The 23,112-nt window shown below is 43.3% G+C and overlaps 1 protein-coding gene across 2 annotated transcripts in view; it reads right to left on the reverse strand.

Annotated features, from left to right (window-relative positions):
* Nucleotides 1-1,226: 1,226 nt before the first annotated feature.
* The window catches only part of slc38a3b (solute carrier family 38 member 3b), a 59,764-nt gene continuing 37,878 nt past the window's right edge, over nt 1,227-23,112 (reverse strand). For both annotated transcript variants that reach the window (XM_046310611.1, XM_046310610.1), the window contains 9 exons: nt 16,082-16,164; nt 14,826-14,884; nt 13,122-13,304; nt 12,895-12,974; nt 10,118-10,218; nt 5,814-5,938; nt 5,347-5,491; nt 4,471-4,574; nt 1,227-4,291 (listed from right to left, as the gene is read on the reverse strand). In XM_046310611.1, coding sequence (XP_046166567.1) covers nt 4,187-4,291; nt 4,471-4,574; nt 5,347-5,491; nt 5,814-5,938; nt 10,118-10,218; nt 12,895-12,974; nt 13,122-13,304; nt 14,826-14,884; nt 16,082-16,164 — 985 coding nt within the window. In that variant the 3' untranslated portion in view covers nt 1,227-4,186. The remainder of the gene's footprint in view (nt 4,292-4,470; nt 4,575-5,346; nt 5,492-5,813; nt 5,939-10,117; nt 10,219-12,894; nt 12,975-13,121; nt 13,305-14,825; nt 14,885-16,081; nt 16,165-23,112) is intronic.

The following is a 23,112-nucleotide window of genomic DNA, read 5'->3' on the forward strand; positions in this document are numbered from 1 at the left end:
GATAGACAGATGGGTAAGGGGAGAAAGAGAGAATGACCACTTGGGAGAGATGAGGATCCCGGTGCCACCACCCCGCTGACCAGAAGCTCTCGGGGTGTGCGAGAACACGTGGGCGGACGAAGAGAGAGCAGTAGGAGTAGCAGTGTTGTCTGTGTGATCCATGTTTCCGTCAGTGCCAAGAAGTCGAGGGACTGGAGGGAGGCATAGGCTGAGATGAACTCTGCCTTGTTGACCGCAGATTGGCAGTTCCAGAGGCTACCGGAGACCTGGAACTCCACGTGGGTCGTGCGCGCTGGGACCACCAGATTAGGGTGGCCGCGGCCACGCGGTGTGGAGCGTTTGTATGGTCTGTGCAGAGAGGAGAGAACAGGGATAAACAGACACATAGTTGACAGGCTACAGAAGAGGCTACGCTAATGCAAAGGAGATTGGAATGACAAGTGGACTACACGTCTCGAATGTTCAGAAAGTTAAGCTATGTAGCAAGAATCTTATTGACTAAAATGATTAAAATGATACAGTACTGCTGAAGTAGGCTAACTGAGCTGAATAGTGCTCGTGACCTCTCGAGGGGCTTCATTTGCACATGCATCTGAGAATAGTGGCAAGACTAAAAAATGGATTTGATTTACACTGGAAGATGAAAAGAGAGCATGTTTTTTATAGTACTTTCTTGAATGAAGCATCCATCCAAGAAGGCACATTCTGATGACCTGGTGTGCAAGAGTATATTATGGAGTTGTTTGTAGCGCCCCCATGTGTTGGCAATTAGGAATATTCATAGTGAGATTTTTCTTGGTAACTCATAAATAAAAGTAAAACCAGACCTAACTGGAATCTGACAAGAAAATGTCCCATAGTTGTCCCGTAAACATTGGTGTTGTTAGGCAAGGACAGGGGCATACTGATCCAGGGCAAGTTTAAGTGTGTTTATCTAAACACAGCTTTAACTTGAGCAGTATGGCAGACGATAGACCATGTACTACTTGACCATAGAGCAGAAACCCTTTGACAGAAGCTATAACACACCTGTGTGTGTGTGTGTGTGTGTGTGTGTGTGTGTGTGTGTGTGTGTGTGTGTGTGTGTGTGTGTGTGTGTGTGTGTGTGTGTGTGTGTGTGTGTGTGTGTGTGTGTGTGTGTGTGTGTGTGTGTGTGTGTGTGTGTGTGTGTGTGTGTGTGTGTGTGATAATACAGACAACAAATAAGGACAGAAATGACTCAGGTGTAAAAACTTTTACATTTGTTTTATTGTCAGACTGAAACTGTCCCTGCTATTTACACTATAAAAGCTAGATATGCATCACAAATATAAAGGGTTTACATTTATATACATTATTTATATAAGCCCAAAGTTCATACATAACTTGTTATTCACGCATAGTGCTATCATTTCCTCAGAAATAAATTGCAAAGTTAAAACAAGAGCTATAACAACATGTTAACTGGCTTGCATAGTTTGGGTTGGGTACAAGAGAAAATGTTGAAAATGTTGCCCCAGACGTTCTAACAGTGATACTGTATACTATACTGTAGGCACATTCCCAGACAGAAGAGGCCTAAGGATTAAGGTAATATACCATAGTCCATGGCAGGGACGGGCTGGACCAGTGTCCACTGGTTATTGCTGTATTATTCATTCTACTCAGCGACTGATAGAGACCTGAGAACCCAATGACCGTTATGGATCAATGAAGTACCAGGGAGCAGAGACAACCAGCAGACACTGTTGAGTTGCCTGTTCTTGATCTATGGCAAGGTGTTGCCTCCTTTATACCACAACCACTGCCTCAGCAAGACCAGGAGAAATATGGGTTTGAGGCAGATACATGCATTAACTTTTTAGCCGTTGAGTAAAAGAAAGACCGCTCAACAATATTCTCTTGATTCAAAAATTAAAATCAATTATTGTGCACAAAGACAAAGCAACATCAGAAGCAGTGTATAAGAATAATGAAATATAAAATAGCAATTGTCTTAGATACGTAGGACTTGGCAAATTATACGTTTGAGATTAGAAAAACACCACTAACAAAGTACCCACCACTTTGTGAGTCTAACCTTTACATTGGTAGAATTATTTCTCACAGGTTATGTCAATTCAACTCTTTCAGCTATAACAGGATTCAATAAGTTATATTATGCGGTTTTTCAACCATTATCAATGTTATTACAATGTTATTACAATGTTATTACAATGCTATCCCAGTCTGAGGGAACAGATGTCAAAGTGTTGTTTTGAAAATCATGTATCAAATGCTGCGTTATGAAATTGAGAAGCCTAAAGAAGGGGCCTTTGAATCACATTAAAATCTAACAATCTCAGTTCACTTCATCGTCAACGCTTTAAAATCTGTACTTAATCACAAGACCTTACATTTAGAAACCAGATACATTAGGAGATACAGCCATATAGACACACGTTTTGGAAATAGAGTCCTGATATCAGCATACTATGCCTGGAATATCACAGTAGTTCATTTAGTGTGTTAAATTAATCAATTAATAAATCAGCCAATCACCAGACAGGTCACACTCTTGCTTTCTCCACTAAAACGTCAACCACCAATCACAAAACAAGTAGAAAAGAGATGTTAAAATACAATAAAGACTCAACAACATAACCAAAACACTTTTCCTCCATATTTCGTCATGCCAAAAACAGTAAGCCAAACCCCAGTTGTAACTGAAAGGGCAGAGTTGAACTGTTCTGAATTTAGACAAGGGTTTACAAATTCATTGTAGAAATATAAGTATTAATTTAATATGTGCTATTAGTGTTAAAAAGGTCAGTTTAAGTCATTCATCTTAAATTGATAAAAGCACAATTGATCATAAAAATCTGTCAGTACTGTATCTAGGATGTCAGTTGATCATCTAACTAACATGAATGTAAAAGGCTGTTTATCTTTTTCTTCTTAATCAGCTCATTGCCCTCAAGATGCCTCCTATACTTTCAACTGTCATCTAAACCCTCCAATATGCAATGTCATACAATACACTACAGACTGTACATACCATCTATAAAGTCTATCAAAATACCTGATCATATAGTTAAATACTCTGTTCGGAGTCCATTAGCACACCTTGTGAAATTAAAAAACATGGATACATCTATATGATAAATAGAGATTACCATTTCACTGTATAGGCTATTTGTATGGTTGGTTGAGTCATTCTTCCATCATCTGAGTGTACTGTAGGTACCAGGGACACAGGAAGAGTTCAATAACATAATGCATCATGGGACATATTCTTGAACTAAGCCCAACAACCACATGCACCCTTAGCTTTGGCAGATAAAACAACACAGGCTAATGGCACTCCTGGTAGAAAACATGTGAAAATATACTTTATCTGTGTATGCCCGCACAAATAGAATATTTGGAAAAGCGTGGTAAACTTTGATGGTTAAAGTACGTGCTGATGGCAGAAAGTGATTGACAGGAATACCAAGAGAACCACAGACTATGTTTTACAGCACTCACCTAACCTATAGATGTAACCATTTCTTCTATAGTACAAAAATACCATGACACATAATGTAGAATCACTTCCCTAACATGTAGTCATGTGCTTCCTTTGCCTTCTTTACATATAGATTCCACCACATCTACATATGTACAGTACTACAGTACATGTAGCTGCAGTTCACATGAATACAGTGGTCAGGGAGAAAGAAACAGGTGGATGGAAAGAGAAGGATGGAGGGAAGGAGGGAGGGAGTGAAGAAGGGGGAACCAACATGAGTTTCTTTCTTCTGGATTTTCCATTGACTTGGATGCACTATCCCACTGATAAATAATAATAATCAGCATGATTTTAAAAAAATACCCTGTTTAGTCCTGATGATTCATGTAAAAGTACTCCTCTGTGATGGCCTACATACAGTGATTATGAAACCTTTTGTTCAAATAAGTTCTCTACTGCTTTACAATAGTACAGACTGTTTTGTCCGAGTCTTTAGTCTCAAGAGGACTGAAATGTTCAGCATGGTTTTTCCCAGCGGATGGATTAGGTCTCCCCCTCCATACCTCCAACCTCACTGAAGCCTTTGACCTTTGCTCTACCACAGAGGGGATAGTGCATCAATTACATGAAAACAGTTCTAAACACACATTTAGGCATCCCCTTAAAGCCTCTGCCAACCCCCATGGACCCCGGCACGTGAAGAGCAGAGGACGGCATCTAGTGACCACCGCCAGAGTTGCTGCTCCCTGTTGTCCAATCAATGATGATGAAGCTCAAACTCATGGTCATGAAGGCGACGCCCAGACCAGCGAAACAGGCAGCCTGGGAAGACAGAGGAAACACCATCATTAGAATATTTATTTGTATATGGTAACCAGAACCATACTCTAATCATAGTCATAAGGACACACAATAACAGTAATGATGAAGAATCTTACACAGATCAAATCAAGATATGAGAATATTACAATTATCATGGAGAGGATGAGATATGTGCTCACCAGTATCTTGGGGGTGGAAAACATGGGTTCCTGCTCCTTAGGCACAATGCGGATGTAGAAGACGGCAGGGAAGATAAAGATGAGACAGGGGGCAGATGTGGCACCTGGAGGAGGAACAGGAGGATGGAGGAAGAGGAGGAGAGATGAAGGTCAGAGCTACAGATCATTTTACACAGGACATCCAGTAGAACAAACTGTCCAAAAACAGAATATGGGCCAAGGCCAACATTCACAAACACTGTCAGATTTCCCTCTTTTAGTGAATGATGATTGGTGCTGTGGCTTGGTCCATGACCTTTAACCACCTTGACTTTGACCTCCATAACATGAAACATGTTGTTCATTCAAGGGAAAGAGACGTAAAAAAAAATATTGACTCATGTCATGTGTTTATCATTGAGTCAATAAGCACTGGCCTGGTCACGTTTTGTGTTGTGTTTTAAGGCCAGACACAGTGGAGATATTATCAAAACAGAGATCCACTGCTATGTCAACACTGCTCACTTTGATTGGAGCAAAAGAGAGAAAGTGAATCAAGAATTACAGGTGCAGGTGCATAACCACACATTTAACCATGTAAAACATCCCAGACAACAGCAACTTCTACATGTAAAATAGTTTTGGCTAGGCCAGGTAAAGTATATCAATTTAAAAGGGACAGTTTCTGTTCCTGGACTAAAAAGCACTTTCAATGGAGAATCATCATTGAATGGTCATTAATCCAAGGACTAGGTTTAATCTGTATTTCTTAGTCCAGGACTAGGTTTAACCTGTTTTTCTTAGTCCAGGACTAGGTTTAATCTGTGTTTTTTAGTCCAGGACTAGGTTTAATCTGTGTTTTTTAGTCCAGGACTACATTTAATCTGTGTAACTAACCGATGATGCCGAAGATTCCCAGGATGTTGGGGGCGAAGATGACCAGAATGTTGATTAAGGAGAGCAGGGTGATGGCGATGGCCACATGACGAAGCCAGTTAAACGATTTACTGGAGAAAAACATCTGGTTCAAGGCCCTGCGCACCTGAGGGGGCAGAGAGAGAGAGAGAAATACAGAGAGGGAGGGAGGGGGAGAGAGGAATAAGGAGGGAAAGGGGCAGAGTTACTGTCAGAAACAACCGTGTCATTCCTCTTCAAATGAGCATTTGACTGTAATTCATCAAGCCATGACACCCACCATTTCTAATTAAGACATGAGGAATCAAACTAAATGTAAGCCACCCACGGAACCCCCAGACACCCCACCAATCCCACCCCAATGGCCAGTATACAATATCAGTTTTCTATGTCTTTCAGAAGAGGGAAGAGGCTATAGCGGAGAACGGGAGGGGGTGGGTGTAACTTACTGGGAAGAGCACGATGGGGACAGTCAGTGTGACAGCGGTGAGGACAGCCAATCGCACGCACAGGATGAGCGTGTCATAAGGGTCGATTCTGCTGTATGTGTGTAGCAGCTCTGGCTCAGTCTTACCTGTCAGGGTAACATCAGGGTAATGTCAAAGTAACGTCACGGGGTAACACCAGGGGGTAACACCAGGGGTAACACCAGGGGTAACACCAGGGTAAGATCAAGGTAATGACAGGGTAATGTCAGGGGGAAACATCAGGGGGTAACAGGGTAAGAACATTAGGGTAACATCAGGGTAAGAACAGGGGTAACATCAGGGTAAGAACAGGGGAAACATCAGGAGGTAACATCAGGGGGCAACATCAGGAAGTAACATCAGGAAGTAACATCAGGAAGTAACATCAGGGGGTAACATCAGGGGGTAACATCAGGGGTAACATCAGGGGGTAACATCAGGGGGTAACATCAGGGGGTAACAGGGTAAGAACATTAGGGTAACATCAGGGTAAGAACAGGGGTAACATCAGGAGGTAACATCAGGGTAAGAACAGGGGAAACATCAGGAGGTAACATCAGGGGGCAACATCAGGGGGCAACATCAGGGGGCAACATCAGGGGGCAACATCAGGGGGCAACATCAGGAGGTAACATCAGGAGGTAACATCAGGAGGTAACATCAGGAGGTAACATCAGGAGGTAACATCAGGAAGTAACATCAGGAGGTAACATCAGGAGGTAACATCAGGAGGTAACATCAGGAGGTAACATCAGGAAGTAACATCAGGAAGTAACATCAGGAAGTAACATCAGGAAGTAACATCAGGAAGTAACATCAGGAAGTAACATCAGGAAGTAACATCAGGAAGTAACATCAGGAAGTAACATCAGGAAGTAACATCAGGAAGTAACATCAGGAGGTAACATCAGGAGGTAACATCAGGAGGTAACATCAGGAGGTAACATCAGGAAGTAACATCAGGAAGTAACATCAGGAAGTAACATCAGGAAGTAACATCAGGGGGTAACATTAGGGTAAGATTATGGGTAACATCAGGGGGTAACATCAGGGGGTAACATCAGGGGGTAACATCAGGGGGTAACATTAGGGTAAGATTATGGGTAACATCAGGGGGTAACATCAGGGGGTAACATCAGGGGTAACATCAGGGGTAACATCAGGGGGTAAGATTATGGGTAACATCAGGGGTAACATTAGGGGTAATATTAGAGATAATATTAGAGATAATATCAGGGAAACATTAGGGGTAACATTAATTAGGGGGACAATTAATCTTAATGGTTGTACAGTCATCTCAAATAAAACTGAAGGACCTCGGCGTTACTCTGGACCCTGATCTCTCTTTTGAAGAACATATCAAGATCATTTCAAGGACAGCATTTTTCCCATCTACGTAACATTGCAAATATCATAAACTTTCTGTCCAAAAATGATGCAGAGGTTAGACTACTGCAATGCTCTACTTTCTGGCTACCCGGATAAAGCACTAAATAAACTTCAGTTAGTGCTAAATACGGCTGCTAGAATCCTGAACAGAACCAAAAAATGGATCATTTTACTCCAGTACTAGCCTATCTACACTGGCTTCCTGTCAAAGCAAGGGCTGATTAAGGTTTTACTACTAACCTACAAAGCATTACATGGGCTTGCTCCTACCTACCTCTCTGATTTGGTCCTGCCGTACATACCTAACATCGTAACACGCTACGGTCACAAGTTAACATCAGGGGCCTCCTAATTGTCCCTAGAATTTCTAAGCAAACAGCTGGAGGCAGGGCTTTCTCCTATAGAGCTCCATTTTTATGGAACGGTCTGCCTACCCATGTCAGAGACGCAAACTCGGTCTCAACCTTTAAGAAGAAGAAGAAGATATCCCTCTAGTGGTGTGGGGGCTGTGCTTTGGCAAAGTGGGTGGGATTATATCCTTCCTGTTTGGCCCTGTCCGGGGGTGTCCTCGGATGGGGCCACAGTGATTTAGAGATAATATCAGGGAACAATTAGGGGTAACATTAGAGAACATCAGGGAAACATTAGGGGTAATATTAGAGATAACATCAGGGAAACATTAGAGATAATATCAGGGAAACATTAGGGGTAATATCAGGGAAACATTAGGGGTAATATTAGAGATAACATCAGGGATAACATTAGGGGTAACATTAGAGATAACATCAGGGAAACATTAGGGGTAATATCAGGGAAACATTAGGGGTAATATTAGAGATAACATCAGGGATAACATTAGGGGTAACATTATAGATAACATCAGGGAAACATTATAGATAATATCAGGGGTAACATTAGGGGTAACATTATAGATAACATCAGGGAAACATTAGGGGTAACATAGATAACATCAGGGGTAACATTAGGGGTAACATTATAGATAACATCAGGGGTAACATTATAGATAACATCAGGGGTAACATTAGAGATAACATCAGGGGTAACATTAGAGATAACATCAGGGGTAACATTAGGGGTAACATTATAGATAATATCAGGGGTAACATTATAGATAACATCAGGGGTAACATTAGAGATAACATCAGGGGTAACATTAGAGATAACATCAGGGGTAACATTAGGGGTAACATTATAGATAATATCAGGGGTAACATTATAGATAACATCAGGGGTAACATTATAGATAACATCAGGGGTAACATTATAGATAACATCAGGGGTAACATTAGGGGTAACATTATAGATAACATCAGGAAAACATTAGAGATAACATCAGGGGTAACATTAGGGGCAACATTATAGATAATATCAGGGAAACATTAGGGGTAACATTATAGATAATATCAGGGAAACATTAGGGGTAACATTATAGATAACATCAGGGAAACATTATAGATAACATAAGGGGTAACAGAGATAATATCAGGGAAACAGAGATAATATCAGGGAAACAGAGATAATATCAGGGAAACATTAGGGGTAACATTAGAGATAATATCAGGGAAACATTAGGGATAATATTAGAGATAACATCAGGGGTAACATTATAGATAACATCAGGGGTAACAGAGATAATATCAGGGAAACAGAGATAATATCAGGGAAACAGAGATAATATCAGGGAAACATTAGGGATAATATTAGAGATAACATCAGGGGTAACATTATAGATAACATCAGGGGTAACATTAGGGGTAACAGAGATAATATCAGGGAAACATTATAGATACTATCAGGGAAACATTAGGGGTAACATTATAGATAACATCAGGGAAATATTGAGATAATATCAGGGAAACATTAGGGGTAACATTAGAGATAATATCAGGGAAACATTAGGGGTAACATTAGAGATAACATCAGGGGTAACATTATAGATAACATCAGGGGTAACATTATAGATAACATCAGGGGTAACATTAGAGATAACATCAGGAAAACATTAGAGTAACATTAGGGGTAACATTAGAGATAACATCAGGGGTAACATTAGAGATAATATCAGGGAAACATTATAGATACTATCAGGGAAACATTAGGGGTAACATTAGAGATAACATCAGGGAAACATTAGGGGTAACATTAGAGATAACATCAGGGAAACATTAGGGGTAACATTAGAGATAACATCAGGGAAACATTAGGGGTAACATTAGAGATAACATCAGGGAAACAGAGGTAACAGGGGTAACATCAAGAATGACCACATTGTACACTGAACCTCCAAATGAAGCCTTACTTATGTTGACTCATACATTCAGGTCTGCTGTTCCTCGTTGAAAGACAAAAACAACATGTGTCTCAAGCTACAATAGTATTATAGTGTGTAGTTTTCAATAATGACCACAAGGGGGAGTTATGCTCTTATTTCCAAAAGACTGAGAAAACGCATTTACTGTTTCAGTTCAATAACATTGCAAATATTCAGGAGGGAACAGGAGGAGTGTCCAATATGGATATTGTGTTTATGTTTAAACTGTACATTACTGAAAATATAGTCACGTTGCCTATGAGGCATTTGTTTTGTATCTTATGCTAGCTTGTTGCAAGTCAGAACATTATTTAGAAATACAATGTCTCTTTGGAACCTATGCAAAATACTTGATTAGTTGGAGAAGTGGCAAGTTTAACTAGTTTCCATTTACACTACTTAACACCAGATACGTGAGACTACTTTCTGAGGAGATCCTCCCAGGCTTTCCAACTTAACGTGATAAGCCTGGGCTTCTGAGACTACGGCACACATAATCATGACTACGGTATATTTCAGCCTGAGGAAAGGGCAGGAGTTTAAGTGGTGAAGAGGAGGTGCTCACCGTAAAAGGTCAGGTAGCCGAAGAGAGCAGCCAGGAAGTACATGGTGTACATCACCAGGATGGAGAGGTTGGAGACATGCTGCATCCTCCTCTGAGAAGGGCTGGATAACACACACACACACACACTGGTTAACAGCCAACATTGACTGGGAAATATTGTGGTTCCAATCCAATGGCTCAGTGGGTTAGGGTAAGAGCAATGTTCTTTCAAATTTTGTTCCGTCACTGAGAAAATTTCAGGTCTGCTGAGCGCAAACTTCCAGCGCAAACTGAGGCTGTACCTGCTTAAAAGTACAGTTTGAACAGTGGCCAAGTAGGCTACTGTGGCTATTTGATCATAATGTAGGCCTACCAGAGTGGCCTACCCTAAAAAAACAATGGAGAAAATACATCCCATGACATTTTAACAGGGAAATAGCTGTTCTATCATTCAGCCTACAGTAGCAGCCCATGTGTGGTGTTCAATGTAAGCCTACATTCCATGAGACTTTTGAAAAAAACATGCAGGGCTTGACATGAGTCTGTTTATCCACTTGTCCTTCTGACAAGGAGGCAACAGAAAATATTGTTGTGTTTTTTGATGCAAGAAACCCCTTTACAGAATAAAATGCATTATTATTCCCATACCATTATTACAGAGAATCAGACAAACTATTGTACCCTCTGCCTATTGGCTACTTAGCTTATTCAAACCTGTCTCAAAACACAACACTGCCCCTTTAAGACAACAAAAAACCTCTTTACCCGACTCCCTTTTCCTAAGATGTCTAGAAATGTACATGTTTTGTGCTCTTGTTGGAAGCAATCACTCCCCCATTGCTGACTACAAATGATCTATAACTGGGCTAAGAACTCACTAACTAGCAAAGGATATGAACAAATGTGAACACATGGCTACATGCAGCTCTCACTTTGATGTCAAAACAAGCAGTATCTACTCATGCTCATGCTGTAAACATAATCCAGTTCAAAGAGAATGGCACAGATCCATATATGGCAATGGTGTGTTTGCATATAGGCCTACTGCAGCACTGATTGGTTATGTCGCACCGGTCTGTGTAGAGTAGGGGTTGAGTAGTGGGTGTCATTGCAATAGAATCATACTCTGATGCTTTCTGCCTACAACAAAATCTCTTGCATAGTTAGTTTTGTTTCGGTATGCTGCATTGAAAGTGGCTAATATTGACTTGATTCAATCACAGTTGCTACAGTAAAGGAAAACATTGTGAGTGTTAACAAGGAAAACTAGAAAGTTGAGTGAAGTTCAATCTCATGCTTCTCTTCACAGGCTGATATTTCTTCTGCTCTCTGCACTGCAGTCTCTGGCTACTGCACTGCAGTCTCTGGCTACTGCACTGCAGTCTCTGGCTACTGCACTGCAGTCTCTGGCTACTGCACTGCAGTCTCTGGCTACTGCACTGCAGTCTCTGGCTACTGCACTGCAGTCTCTGGCTACTGCACTGCAGTCTCGGGCTACTAAGCGACAGTCTCGGGCTACTAAGCGACAGTCTCGGGCTACTAAGCGACAGTCTCGGGCTACTAAGCGACAGTCTCGGGCTACTAAGCGACAGTCTCGGGCTACTAAGCAACAGTCTCGGGCTACTAAGCGACAGTCTCGGGCTACTGCACTGCAGTCTCTGGCTGTCTGAGGTCCTGAGCGCTCTGAGGCAGATTTTCATCAGGGAACTCTCTGTACTTTGCTCCATTCACCTTTCCTCTACCAGTCCCTGTTGCTGAAAACATCCCCACAGCATGATGCTGCCACCACCACACTTCACAGTAGGAATGGTGCCAAGTTTCCACCAGATGTGACGCTTGGCATTCAGGCCAAAGAGTTCAATCTTGGTTTCATCAGACCAGAGAATCTTGTTTCTCATGGTCTGAGAGTTCTTTAGGTGCCTTTTGGCAAACTCCAAGTGGGCTGTCATGTGCCTTTTACTGAGGAGCGGCTTCTGTCTGGCTACTCTAACATAAAAGCCTGATTGGTGGAGTGCTGCAGAGATGGTTGTCCTTCTGGAAGGTTCTCCCATCTCCACAGAGTAACTCTGGAGCTCTGTCAGAGTGACCATCGGGTTCTTGGTCACCTCCCTGACCAAGGCCAGTCTCCCCCGATTGCTCAGTTTGGCCGGGCGGCCAGCTCTAGGAAGAGTCTTGGTGGTTCCAAACTTCTTCCATTTAAGAATGATGGAGGCCACTGTATTCTTGGGGACCTTCAATGCTGCAGACATTTTTTGGTACCCTTCCCCAGATCTGTGCCTCAACACAATCCTGTCTCGGAGCTCTACGGACAATTCCTTCAACCTCTTGGCTTGGTTTTTGCTCTGAAATGCTGTGGGACATAATATAGACAGGTGTGTGCCTTTCCAAATCATGTCCAATCAATTGAATTCACCACAGGTGGACTCCAATCAAGTTCAATGGAAACAAGATGCACCTGAGCTCAATTTCTCATAGCAAAGGTTCTGAATACTTATGTAATTAAGGTATTTCTGTTTTTTATTTTGTATTCATTTGCAAACATTTCTAAAAACCTGTTTTCACTTTGTCATTGTGGAATATTGTGTGTAGATTGATGAGGACAAAAAATGATTTCATCCATTTTAGGATAAGGCTGTAATGTAACAAAATGTGGAAAATATCAAGGGGTCTGAATTCGTTCCAAATGCACCGTATTCTATATGCATGTAGGAACCTATGAACAGAGGTTTAGTGCTGACACTAGGGAGGCACCGTGTGGAGACAGATGGAACAAGGTTGAGTAAGGTAGGCATACTCACTTGCGGAGCTCAGTGTAGATAGGCAGAACCTCAGGATGGCACACAAAGGCAAAGGCCAGGATGGGGATGGTGTATGCTGTCTGTGAAGGAAAAACACTAACACCTGATGAGCTTGACTATGGTCGAAAGTAGTGCATTATATAGGGAATAGGGTGCCATTTGGGAAACAGTCCTAACCCTAGCCCAGGGCTGGTGAAACATTGGCCCTGTGGTCTGGTCTACTGTACCTGAGAGTTCATGGTGAACATTTTTGCACCACAGTGGGAGTCATCCACCTCGTGCAACAGACCATTATCATGGAGAGCGTGGTTATCAGTGACGTTCAGGTGGATGTCCAGGTGAGAGACTGTGTGATTGGCTGCAGAGAACTCCTCAAACGGACAGGGGATCTGGAACTTCTTATAGATCACCTACAGAGGAAGTACAGACTCAGTGAGCATAGCCTTGCTATTGAGAAAAGCCGCCGTAGGCAGACCTGGCTCTCAAGAGAAGACAGGCTATGTGCACACTGCCCACAAAATGAGGTGGAAACTGAGCTGCACTTCCTAACCTCCTGCTAAATGTATGACCATATTAGAGACACATATTTCCTTCAGATTACATAGACCCACAATCATTTGAAAACAAATTGGTAAACTCCCATATCTATTGGGTGAAATACCACAGTGTGCCATCACAGCAGCAAGTTGTGTGACCTGTTGCCACAAGAAAAGGGCAACCAGTGAAGAACCAGTAATTATTTGCACATAATATGACATTTGAAACGCCTTTATTATTTTGGAACTTTTGTGAGTGTAATGTTTACTGTTCATCTTTTTATTGTTTAATTCACTTTTGTTTATCATCTATTTCACTTGCTTTGGCAATGTAAACTTATGTTTCCGATGCCAATAAAGCCCCTTCAATTTAATTTAAATTGAGAGGAGGAGGAGGAGGAGAAGGAGAAGGGGGAAGGGGGAGAGAGAAAAGAGGAGGAAAAGGGGGAGGAGAGATAGAGAGGGAGGAGGAGGGATAGAGAAGGAGGAGGGGAGGGATAGAGGAAGAGCGAGAGGAGGAGGAGAATGAGGTATAGAGGGAGAGAGAGGAGAATGGGAGGAGGAGGGAAAAGGGGAGAGGAGGGATAGAGGGAGAGAGAGGAGGAGGAGGGAGAGGAGAGGAGAGATATGGGAGAGAGAGAGGAGGGGGATGGATAGAGGGAGAGGGTGGGAGAGAGAGAAGATGGGGAGAAGAAGAGAGGGAGAGAGAGAAAATAGTGGAGGAGAAGCAAGGATAGAGGGAGAGAGACAGGAGAAGGGGGAGGGAGAGAGAGAGGAGAGATAGGAGAGAGAGAGAAGAGGAGGAGAGATGGGGGGGAGAGAGAGGAGGAGGATGGATAGAGGGAGAGAGGAGGAGGAGGATGGATAGAGGGAGAGAGGAGGAGGAGGATGGATAGAGGGAGAGAGGAGGAGGAGGATGGGTAGAGAGGAGGATGGGTAGAGAGAGAGAGAGAGAGAGAGAGAGAGAGAGAGAGAGAGAGAGAGAGAGAGAGAGAGAGAGAGAAGGAGGAGGAGAAGGGATAGAGGGAGAGGGAGAGGGGGGGAGGAGGAAGAAGAGGAGGGGAGGAGAGATAGAGGGAGTTGGAATAGGAGGAGGAGAGAGGTAGGATACACATCAAGCAACATGTCTAAGATCAGTGTCATACACACAGGGAATAGACATGAGTATGAGAGATGAAGGAGGGATGAGGGAGGAAGGAGGAGGGAAGGAGAGGGAGTATTATGGAGCTCCGAAAAGCTATTTCTTATGATTAGATGACTCAGTCTATGAGAGGAAGGGAGAGGAATGAGATGAACGAGGGAGGGAGGTTGAGGAAGCAAAGGGAGGAGAGAGGAGGGAGAGAGGAATGAGAGAAGGGGGAGAGGAAGGAAAGGAGAGTGAAGAAACAAACGTACCGCACTGAGGAAGAAGACCATGCAGCTAAGGGAGAAACCACTGGTATAGCCCAGGTAGCCTGTTGAGCACAAAACAATGACATAATAGAAATAATGGAATAGAATTGTGAGCTATTTAAGTTTGCTGGTCACACTAGATGAAGGCTACTAATGGTGGAAAGACCACATCCAATTACATGCCTTTAACATGGAAATGAGTACCAGTGACAGGAGGAGATTGCTGTGCTTCATTTCTTAAAATGTGCTGCAGGGGCATGGACCAATCATGATTGCCAGTGCAACACACACATTGTGTTGCACTGTGTGTGTGTGTGTGTGTTGCACTGTGTGTGTGTGTGTGTGTGTGTGTGTGTGTGTGTGTGTGTGTGTGTGTGTGTGTGTGTGTGTGTGTGTGTGTGTGTGTGTGTGTGTGTGTGTGTGTGTTGCACTGTGTGTTGCACTGTGTGTGTGTGTGTGTGTTGCACTGTGTGTGTGTGTGTGTTGCACTGTGTGTGTGTGTGTGTTGCACTGTGTGTGTTGTGTGTGTGTGTGTGTGTGTGTGTGTGTGTGTGTGTGTGTGTGTGTGTGTGTGTGTGTGTGTGTGTGTGTGTGTGTGTGTGTGTGTGTGTGTGTGTGTGTGTGTGTGTGTGTGTGTGTGTGTGTGTGTGTAACCGCACCACAATGCAGCATCTCATCTGTGTTAGTGTTGACTTGGTCGTCTACGACTCTGTGTTTCTGGGCTCCATAGAGACATAGGAGGCTAATTGGAACCAATACCGGGCCAGGAGAGCAAGAGCGGTGTGAGGGTCTGATTGGCTGCTGTGTGACCCAGGAGAGTTGACAATGCTGTCAGGACCTCCACACAGCAATGGAAGCCTTAATACACCCTGCGGTATTCCTCCACCTTCACCACCACCTTGCTTCAGTAAGAGTGTAGCTCTCACATCTAAACACATGTACCTGTTATAACCTAATGTAAAGCTATCTGAGGCTTTCATAAGATCTGGCCCAGCAGGACAGCTGTGCATATGTCCTTATGTAGTGGAGGTGGTTCAGTGAACTACACTCTCTTGATGACTAGCCTTGCCTGAGACCCGAAGATTCATGTTAGCTCCCAGAGCCTAATGGCTGGCCTTTAGCTTAGTTAGCTAACACATTATTCAGTTGTGTGTTGTTGACAACCCACGTTTATTACGTGGTTAGTGTCACATATGAGCTTGCTGTTATTTTGCGGGAAAACAAAGAGGTTGGAAGGGAGAAGAAGAGGTGCAACTCACCCAGCTGCTTCATCAGGGCCAAAGGAAGGATCACGCTAATGGAGACCATGATCACGAGGTAGTTCCCATTCAGGTACCACAAACTAAGAGAGAGCGAGAGAGAGCGAGAGAGAGCGAGAGAGATAGAGAGAGAGAATTTTAAAATCCCCTTTATTGAGTCAGCACATGAACATTCAACCCTCAGTAATCATGCACCACCGTGCTCAGGTAAGAGAAAACATACATTTGAGAGTGTTTATGGGAGGACAAGATCCCCCTCATTGTCAACAGAGCACAACCCCCTCTGAAGGCTCTATGTATGGATGAAAAGCCTGTCCGTACAGTTCTTTCTGGTCTTCTAGATGGCTAGCTTGGCTACTTCTGACAAAACTCAGACAACCTTCCTAAACGCTTGGCTCTAGGTGCACCAAATTTATATTGGTGTCTATCGCCCCATGTATGATCCCCCAATGGAGTTCAGCTGTCCGTTTGTCAATTGGCAACTTTTGGGGAAGTGCTTGGACCAAACAACTCAGCCCACCTCGTTGACATCACCCCTGCCAAAGTATGTGCATGTATGTTGTGTACATGAGAGAGAGAGAAAGGAGATAACTTACAGTATTAGAGAGGAAATTGCATAACAACACACTAAATGTTCTGATTGATTGATTGAGTCACTGCCAGAGAGTCAGAATATAGTCTGTCTAATAGTTCTGCTCTGGTCTATTATGTAAGAGCCAGGCTAGGTTTACAGTGGAATGCCTGTTGGGCTTATTGGGGAAATATGTCTATTTCTGACTATTGTTTCTGCGTGACATTGCTCTTTCATCTGGCACGGGGGGTCTGAAGCACTCTCTTATATAAGGCTATTGATTTACATGGGCGCTGATAGTTCCAATAAGGGTAGCATATAGGGACCCACCCCACACATACTTTCCACCCAAGCATATTTTCCTTCCACAGGGCCTTGGCCTGAGCACCAATACGAGCTCCGTGCCTCCAGCAAAACACAGGCAAGGACAGTGCTCTCTATATGCTCTATCCTCATCTGGGAGGTCTGCTACATCATAACATACGTAATCCAGACGGATTTGAGGCTTCTAAATAGCCACTAATAATGCATAGCGGTCTCCATGTGCACGTCAACAGGCATTGAGATGTGTCACGTTGCATTCTCAGCGCTGAGAATGTTGGACACAGGGTGACCCCATGGTCAGATCACATGGTGGCTTGGGACAGGTTGAGGGCCAGTAACTGTTCACCCCAGGCTCAGTCTGAGAGAACCATTCCTAACATCTAATTGGTTTTTAATAAGTCTTGCCACAACAGTGTCTATGTGAAACACCTCAGGCTTGCTCGGCCATGTCCTGCTGCTGCCCTGTGAACAAGCTAATAACAATAACACCAAGGGAACAGGCTAATAGCATTAACACCAAGGAAACAGGCTAATTGCATTAACACCAAGGGAACAGGCTAATAGCATTAACACCAAGGAAACAGGCTAATAACATTAACACCATGGGAACAGGCTAATAGCATTAACACCAAGGGAACAGGCTAATAACATTAACACCAAGGGAACAGGCTAATAACATTAACACCAAGGGAACAGGCTAATAACATTAACACCAAGGGAACAGGGTTATAGCATTAACACCAAGGGAACAGGCTAATAACATTAACACCATGGGAACAGGCTAATAACATTAACACCATGGGAACAGGCTAATAACATTAACACCATGGGAACAAGCTAGTTATATTAACACCATGGGAACAAGCTAGTTATATTATCACCATGGGAACAAGCTAGTAACATTAACACCAAGGAAACAAGCTAGTAACATTAGCACCAAGGAAACAAGCTAATAACATTAGCACCAAGGGAACAAGCTAGTTACAATAAATAACCACAAGGGAACAAGCTAGTAACATTAATACCAAGGAAACAAGCTAGTAACATTAGCACCAAGGAAACAAGCTAGTAACATTAGCACCAAGGGAACAAGCTAGTTACAATAAATAACCACAAGGAAACAAGTTAGTAACATTAACATCAAGGGAACAAGCTAGTTAAATAAATAACCACAAGGGAACAAGCTAGTAACATTAGCACCAAGGAAACAAGCTAGTAACATTAACACCAAGGAAACAAGCTAGTAACATTAACACCAAGGAAACAAGCTAGTAACATTAACACCAAGGAAACAAGCTAGTAACATTAGCACCAAGGAAACAAGCTAGTAACATTAACACCAAGGGAACAAGCTAGTAACATTAGCACCAAGGGAACAAGCTAGTTACAATAAATAACCACAAGGGAACAAGCTAGTAACATTAACACCAAGGAAACAAGCTAAACTCAGCAAAAAAAGAAATGTCCCCCCACTGCTTTTATCTTTGAATGTCAAGGTCCTGAAAAAGGGACGTTTTTTTTTAGGTGATGGTCGGATTTGCGTTTATCGTCGAAGGAATGAGCGTTACACCGAGGCCTGTACTCTGGTGGAGGGTCCGTCATGGTCTCAGGCAGTGTGTCACAGCATCATTGGACTGAGCTTGTTGTCATTGCAGGCAATCTCAATGCTGTGCGTTACAGCATACCTCATGTGGTACCCTTCCTGAAGGCTCATCCTGACATGACCCTCCAGCATGACAATGCCACCAGCCATACTGCTCATTCTGAGTGATTTCCTGCAAGACAGGAATGTCAGTGTTCTGCCATGGCCAGCGAAGAGCAACATCTCACAGCAAAAACTGACAAATCTGGTGCAGTCCATGAGATGCACTGCAGTACTTAATGCAGCTGGTGGCCACACCAGATACTGACTGTTGCTTTAGATTTTGAACCACCCCTTTGTTCATGGACACATTATTCCACTTCTGTTAGTCACATGTCTGTGGAACGTCTTCAGTTTATGTCTCAGTTGTTGAATCTTATGTTCATACAAATATTTACACATGTTAAGTTTGCTGAAAATAAACGCAGTTGACAGTGAGAGGACGTTTCTTTTTTTGCTGAGTTTATTTATATCATTTTCAATGTTATGATTATTAATTTGTGTTGTTCCAAATGTCTGAATAAAAATGACAGTTAGTATAGAATGGTGCTGAAGGGGGGTTTCGCCCAGGGAGCCATACAAGCTAGAACCGCCACTGCCTATAGACTAAAGCATATTGTCTTCTAAAGCCTGGGTACCAGAGGGTCTCTGGTTAAGCTGCTAAACCTGTTATTCTTAACACTCTCTGTGAGCCAGGCCATACAAACAAACAGGGCTGGCCTACGGAATACAGTGTGCGAATGCGCTGTCCTCTGTGTGAGTGTGTGCATGTACAGCGGGGCAAAAAAGTATTTAGTCAGCCACCAATTGTACAAGTTCTCCCACTTAAAAAGATGAGAGAGGCCTGTAATTTTCATCATTTTCATCAACTATGACAGACAAAATGAGAAGGAAAAAAATCCTGAAAATCACATTGTAGGATTTTTAATGAATGTATTTGCAAATTATAGTGGAAAATAAGAATTTGGTCACCTACAAACAAGCAAGATTTCTGGCTCTCACAGACCTGTAACTTGTTCTTCAAGAGGCTCCTCTGTCATCCACTCGTTACCTGTATTAATGGCACCAGTTTGAACTTGTTATCAGTGTAAAAGACACCTGTCCACAACCTCAAAACAGTCACAAACTCCAATATGGCCAAGACCAAAGAGCAGTCAAAGGACACCAGAAACAAAATTGTAGACCTGCACCAGGCTGGGAAGACTGAATCTGCAATAGGTAAGCAGCTTGGTTTGAAGAAATCAACTGTGGGAGCAATTATTAGGAAATGGAAGACATACAAGACCACTGATAATCTCCCTCAATCTGGGGCTCCACGCAAGATCTCACCCCGTGGGGTCCAAATTATCACAAGAACGGTGAGCAAAAATCCCAGAACCACACGGGGGACCTAGTGAATGACCTGCAGAGAGCTGGGACCAAAGTAACAACACACTACGCCACCAGGGACTCAAATCCTGCAGTGCCAGACGTGTCCCCCTGCTTAAGTCAGTACATGTCCAGGCCCGTCTGAAGTTTGTGAGAGAGCATTTTGATAATACAGAAGAAGATTGGGAGAATGTCATATGATCAGATGAAACCAAAATATAACTTTTTGGTAAAAACTCAACTCGTCGTGTTTGGAGGACAAAGAATGCTGAGTTGCATCCAAAGAACACCATACCTACTGTGAAGCATGGGGGTGGAAACATCATGCTTTGGGGCTGTTTTTCTGCAAAGGGACCAGGACGACTGATCCGTGTAAAGGAAAGAATGAATGGGGCCATGTATCGTGAGATTTTGAAAACCTCCTTCCATCAGCAAGGGCATTGAAGATGAAATGTGGCTGGGTCTTTCAGCATGACAATGATCCCAAACACACCGCCCGGGCAACGAAGGAGTGGCTTCGTAAGAAGCATTTCAAGGTCCTGGAGTGGCCTAGCCAGTCTCCAGATCTCAACCCCATAGAAGGGAGTTGAAAATCCGTGTTGGAGGGAGTAGAAGTCTGCGTTGCCCAGCAAAAGCCCCAAAACATCACTGCTCTAGAGGAGACCTGAATGGAGGAATGGGCCAAAATACCAGCAACAGTGTGTGAATACCTTGTGAAGGCTTACAGAAAACGTTTGACCTCTGTCATTGCCAACAAAGGGTATATAACAAAGTATTGAGATAAACTTTTGTTATTGACCAAATACTTATTTTCCACCATAATTTGCAAATAAATTCATAAAAAATCCTACAATGTGATTTTCTGGATTTTTTTTAAATTTTGTCTGTCATAGTTGAAGTGTACCTATGATGAAAGGCCTCTCATCTTTTTAAGTGGGAGAACTTGCACAATTGGTGACTGACAAAATACTTTTTTGCCCCACTGTACGTGGACGCATCTGCTCTTGTGTGGGGAGGAAGGCTGGAGAAACTTTAGAGGCATTTTAATCTTTATGATCATGTTTTATTAGAGATCAGGAGGTGGGGGTGGGGGGGGGTCTTGACCCTGTGTCAAACCCAGTTTTGATCCACCTGTCCATCTCCTGCTCCGTCTTTGAGGAAGAGTACCTTACCTTATGTTCTATCCAGCTGCCTATGATTTTGTATATACTGTACTGTACATACTATCCTCTTCCTTCATGTAGCCCTCTACTATCCTCTTCCTTCATGTAGCCTCTACTATCCTCTTCCTTCATATGTAGCCCTCTCCTCTCCTCTCCTCTTCCTTCATGTAGCCCTCTACTATCCTCTTCCTTCAGATGTAGCCCTCTACTATCCTCTTCCTTCAGATGTAGCCTCTACTATCCTCTTCCTTCATGTAGCCTCTACTATCCTCTTCCTTCATATGTAGCCTCTACTATCCTCTTCCTTCATATGTAGCCCTCTACTATCCTCTTCCTTCATATGTAGCCTCTACTATCCTCTTCCTTCATATGTAGCCTCTACTATCCTCTTCCTTCATGTAGCCTCTACTATCCTCTTCCTTCATATGTAGCCCTCTACTATCCTCTTCCTTCATATGTAGCCTCTACTATCCTCTTCCTTCATATATCCTCTCCTCTTCCTTCATGTTGCCCTCTACTCTCCTCTTCCTTCTCTCCTCTCCTCTTCCTTCATGTAGCCCTCTACTATCCTCTTACTTCATATGTAGCCCTCTACTATCCTCTTCCTTCATATGTAGCCCTCTACTATCCTCTTCCTTCATATGTAGCCCTCTCCTCTCCTCTCCTCTTCCTTCATGTAGCCTCTACTATCCTCTCCTCTTCCTTCATGTTGCCCTCTACTATCCTCTCCTCTTCCTTCATGTTGCCCTCTACTATCCTCTCCTCTTCCTTCATGTTGCCCTCTCCTCTTCCTCTCCTCTTCCTTCATGTTGCCCTCTACTCTCCTCTTCCTTCATGTTGCCCTCTACTCTCCTCTTCCTTCATGTTGCCCTCTACTCTCCTCTTCCTTCATGTTGCCCTCTACTATCCTCTCCTCTTCCTTCATGTTGCCCTCTACTCTCCTCTCCTCTTCCTTCATGTTGCCCTCTACTCTCCTCTTCCTTCATGTTGCCCTCTACTCTCCTCTTCCTTCATGTTGCCCTCTACTCTCCTCTTCCTTCATGTTGCCCTCTACTATCCTCTCCTCTTCCTTCATGTTGCCCTCCTCTCCTCTTCCTTCATGTTGCCCTCTACTCTCCTCTTCCTTCATATGTAGCCCTCTCCTCTCCTCTTCCTTCATATGTAGCCCTCTACTATCCTCTTCCTTCATATGTAGCCCTCTACTATCCTCTTCCTTCATATGTAGCCCTCTACTATCCTCTTCCTTCATATGTAGCCCTCTCCTCTCCTCTCCTCTTCCTTCATGTAGCCTCTACTATCCTCTTCCTTCATGTTGCCCTCTATCCTCTCCTCTTCCTTCATGTTGCCCTCTACTCTCCTCTCCTCTTCCTTCATGTTGCCCTCTACTATCCTCTCTTCCTTCATGTTGCCCTCTACTCTCCTCTTCCTTCATGTTGCCCTCTACTCTCCTCTTCCTTCATGTTGCCCTCTACTATCCTCTCCTCTTCCTTCATGTTGCCCTCTACTATCCTCTCCTCTTCCTTCATGTTGCCCTCTACTCTCCTCTCCTCTTCCTTCATGTTGCCCTCTACTCTCCTCTTCCTTCATGTTGCCCTCTACTCTCCTCTTCCTTCATGTTGCCCTCTACTGTCCTCTTGTTTCATGTTGCCCTCTACTGTCCTCTTGTTTCATGTTGCCCTCTACTGTCCTCTTGTTTCATGTTGCCCTCTACTATCCTCTCCTCTTCCTTCATGTTGCCCTCTACTCTCCTCTTCCTTCATGTTGCCCTCTACTCTCCTCTTCCTTCATGTTGCCCTCTACTCTCCTCTTCCTTCATGTTGCCCTCTACTGTCCTCTTGTTTCATGTTGCCCTCTACTCTCCTCTTCCTTCATGTTGCCCTCTACTCTCCTCTTCCTTCATGTTGCCCTCTACTGTCCTCTTGTTTCATGTTGCCCTCTACTCTCCTCTTCCTTCATGTTGCCC

Source organism: Oncorhynchus gorbuscha, linkage group LG18, assembly GCF_021184085.1.
Source record: "Oncorhynchus gorbuscha isolate QuinsamMale2020 ecotype Even-year linkage group LG18, OgorEven_v1.0, whole genome shotgun sequence".
Taxonomy (NCBI): Eukaryota; Metazoa; Chordata; class Actinopteri; order Salmoniformes; family Salmonidae; genus Oncorhynchus; species Oncorhynchus gorbuscha.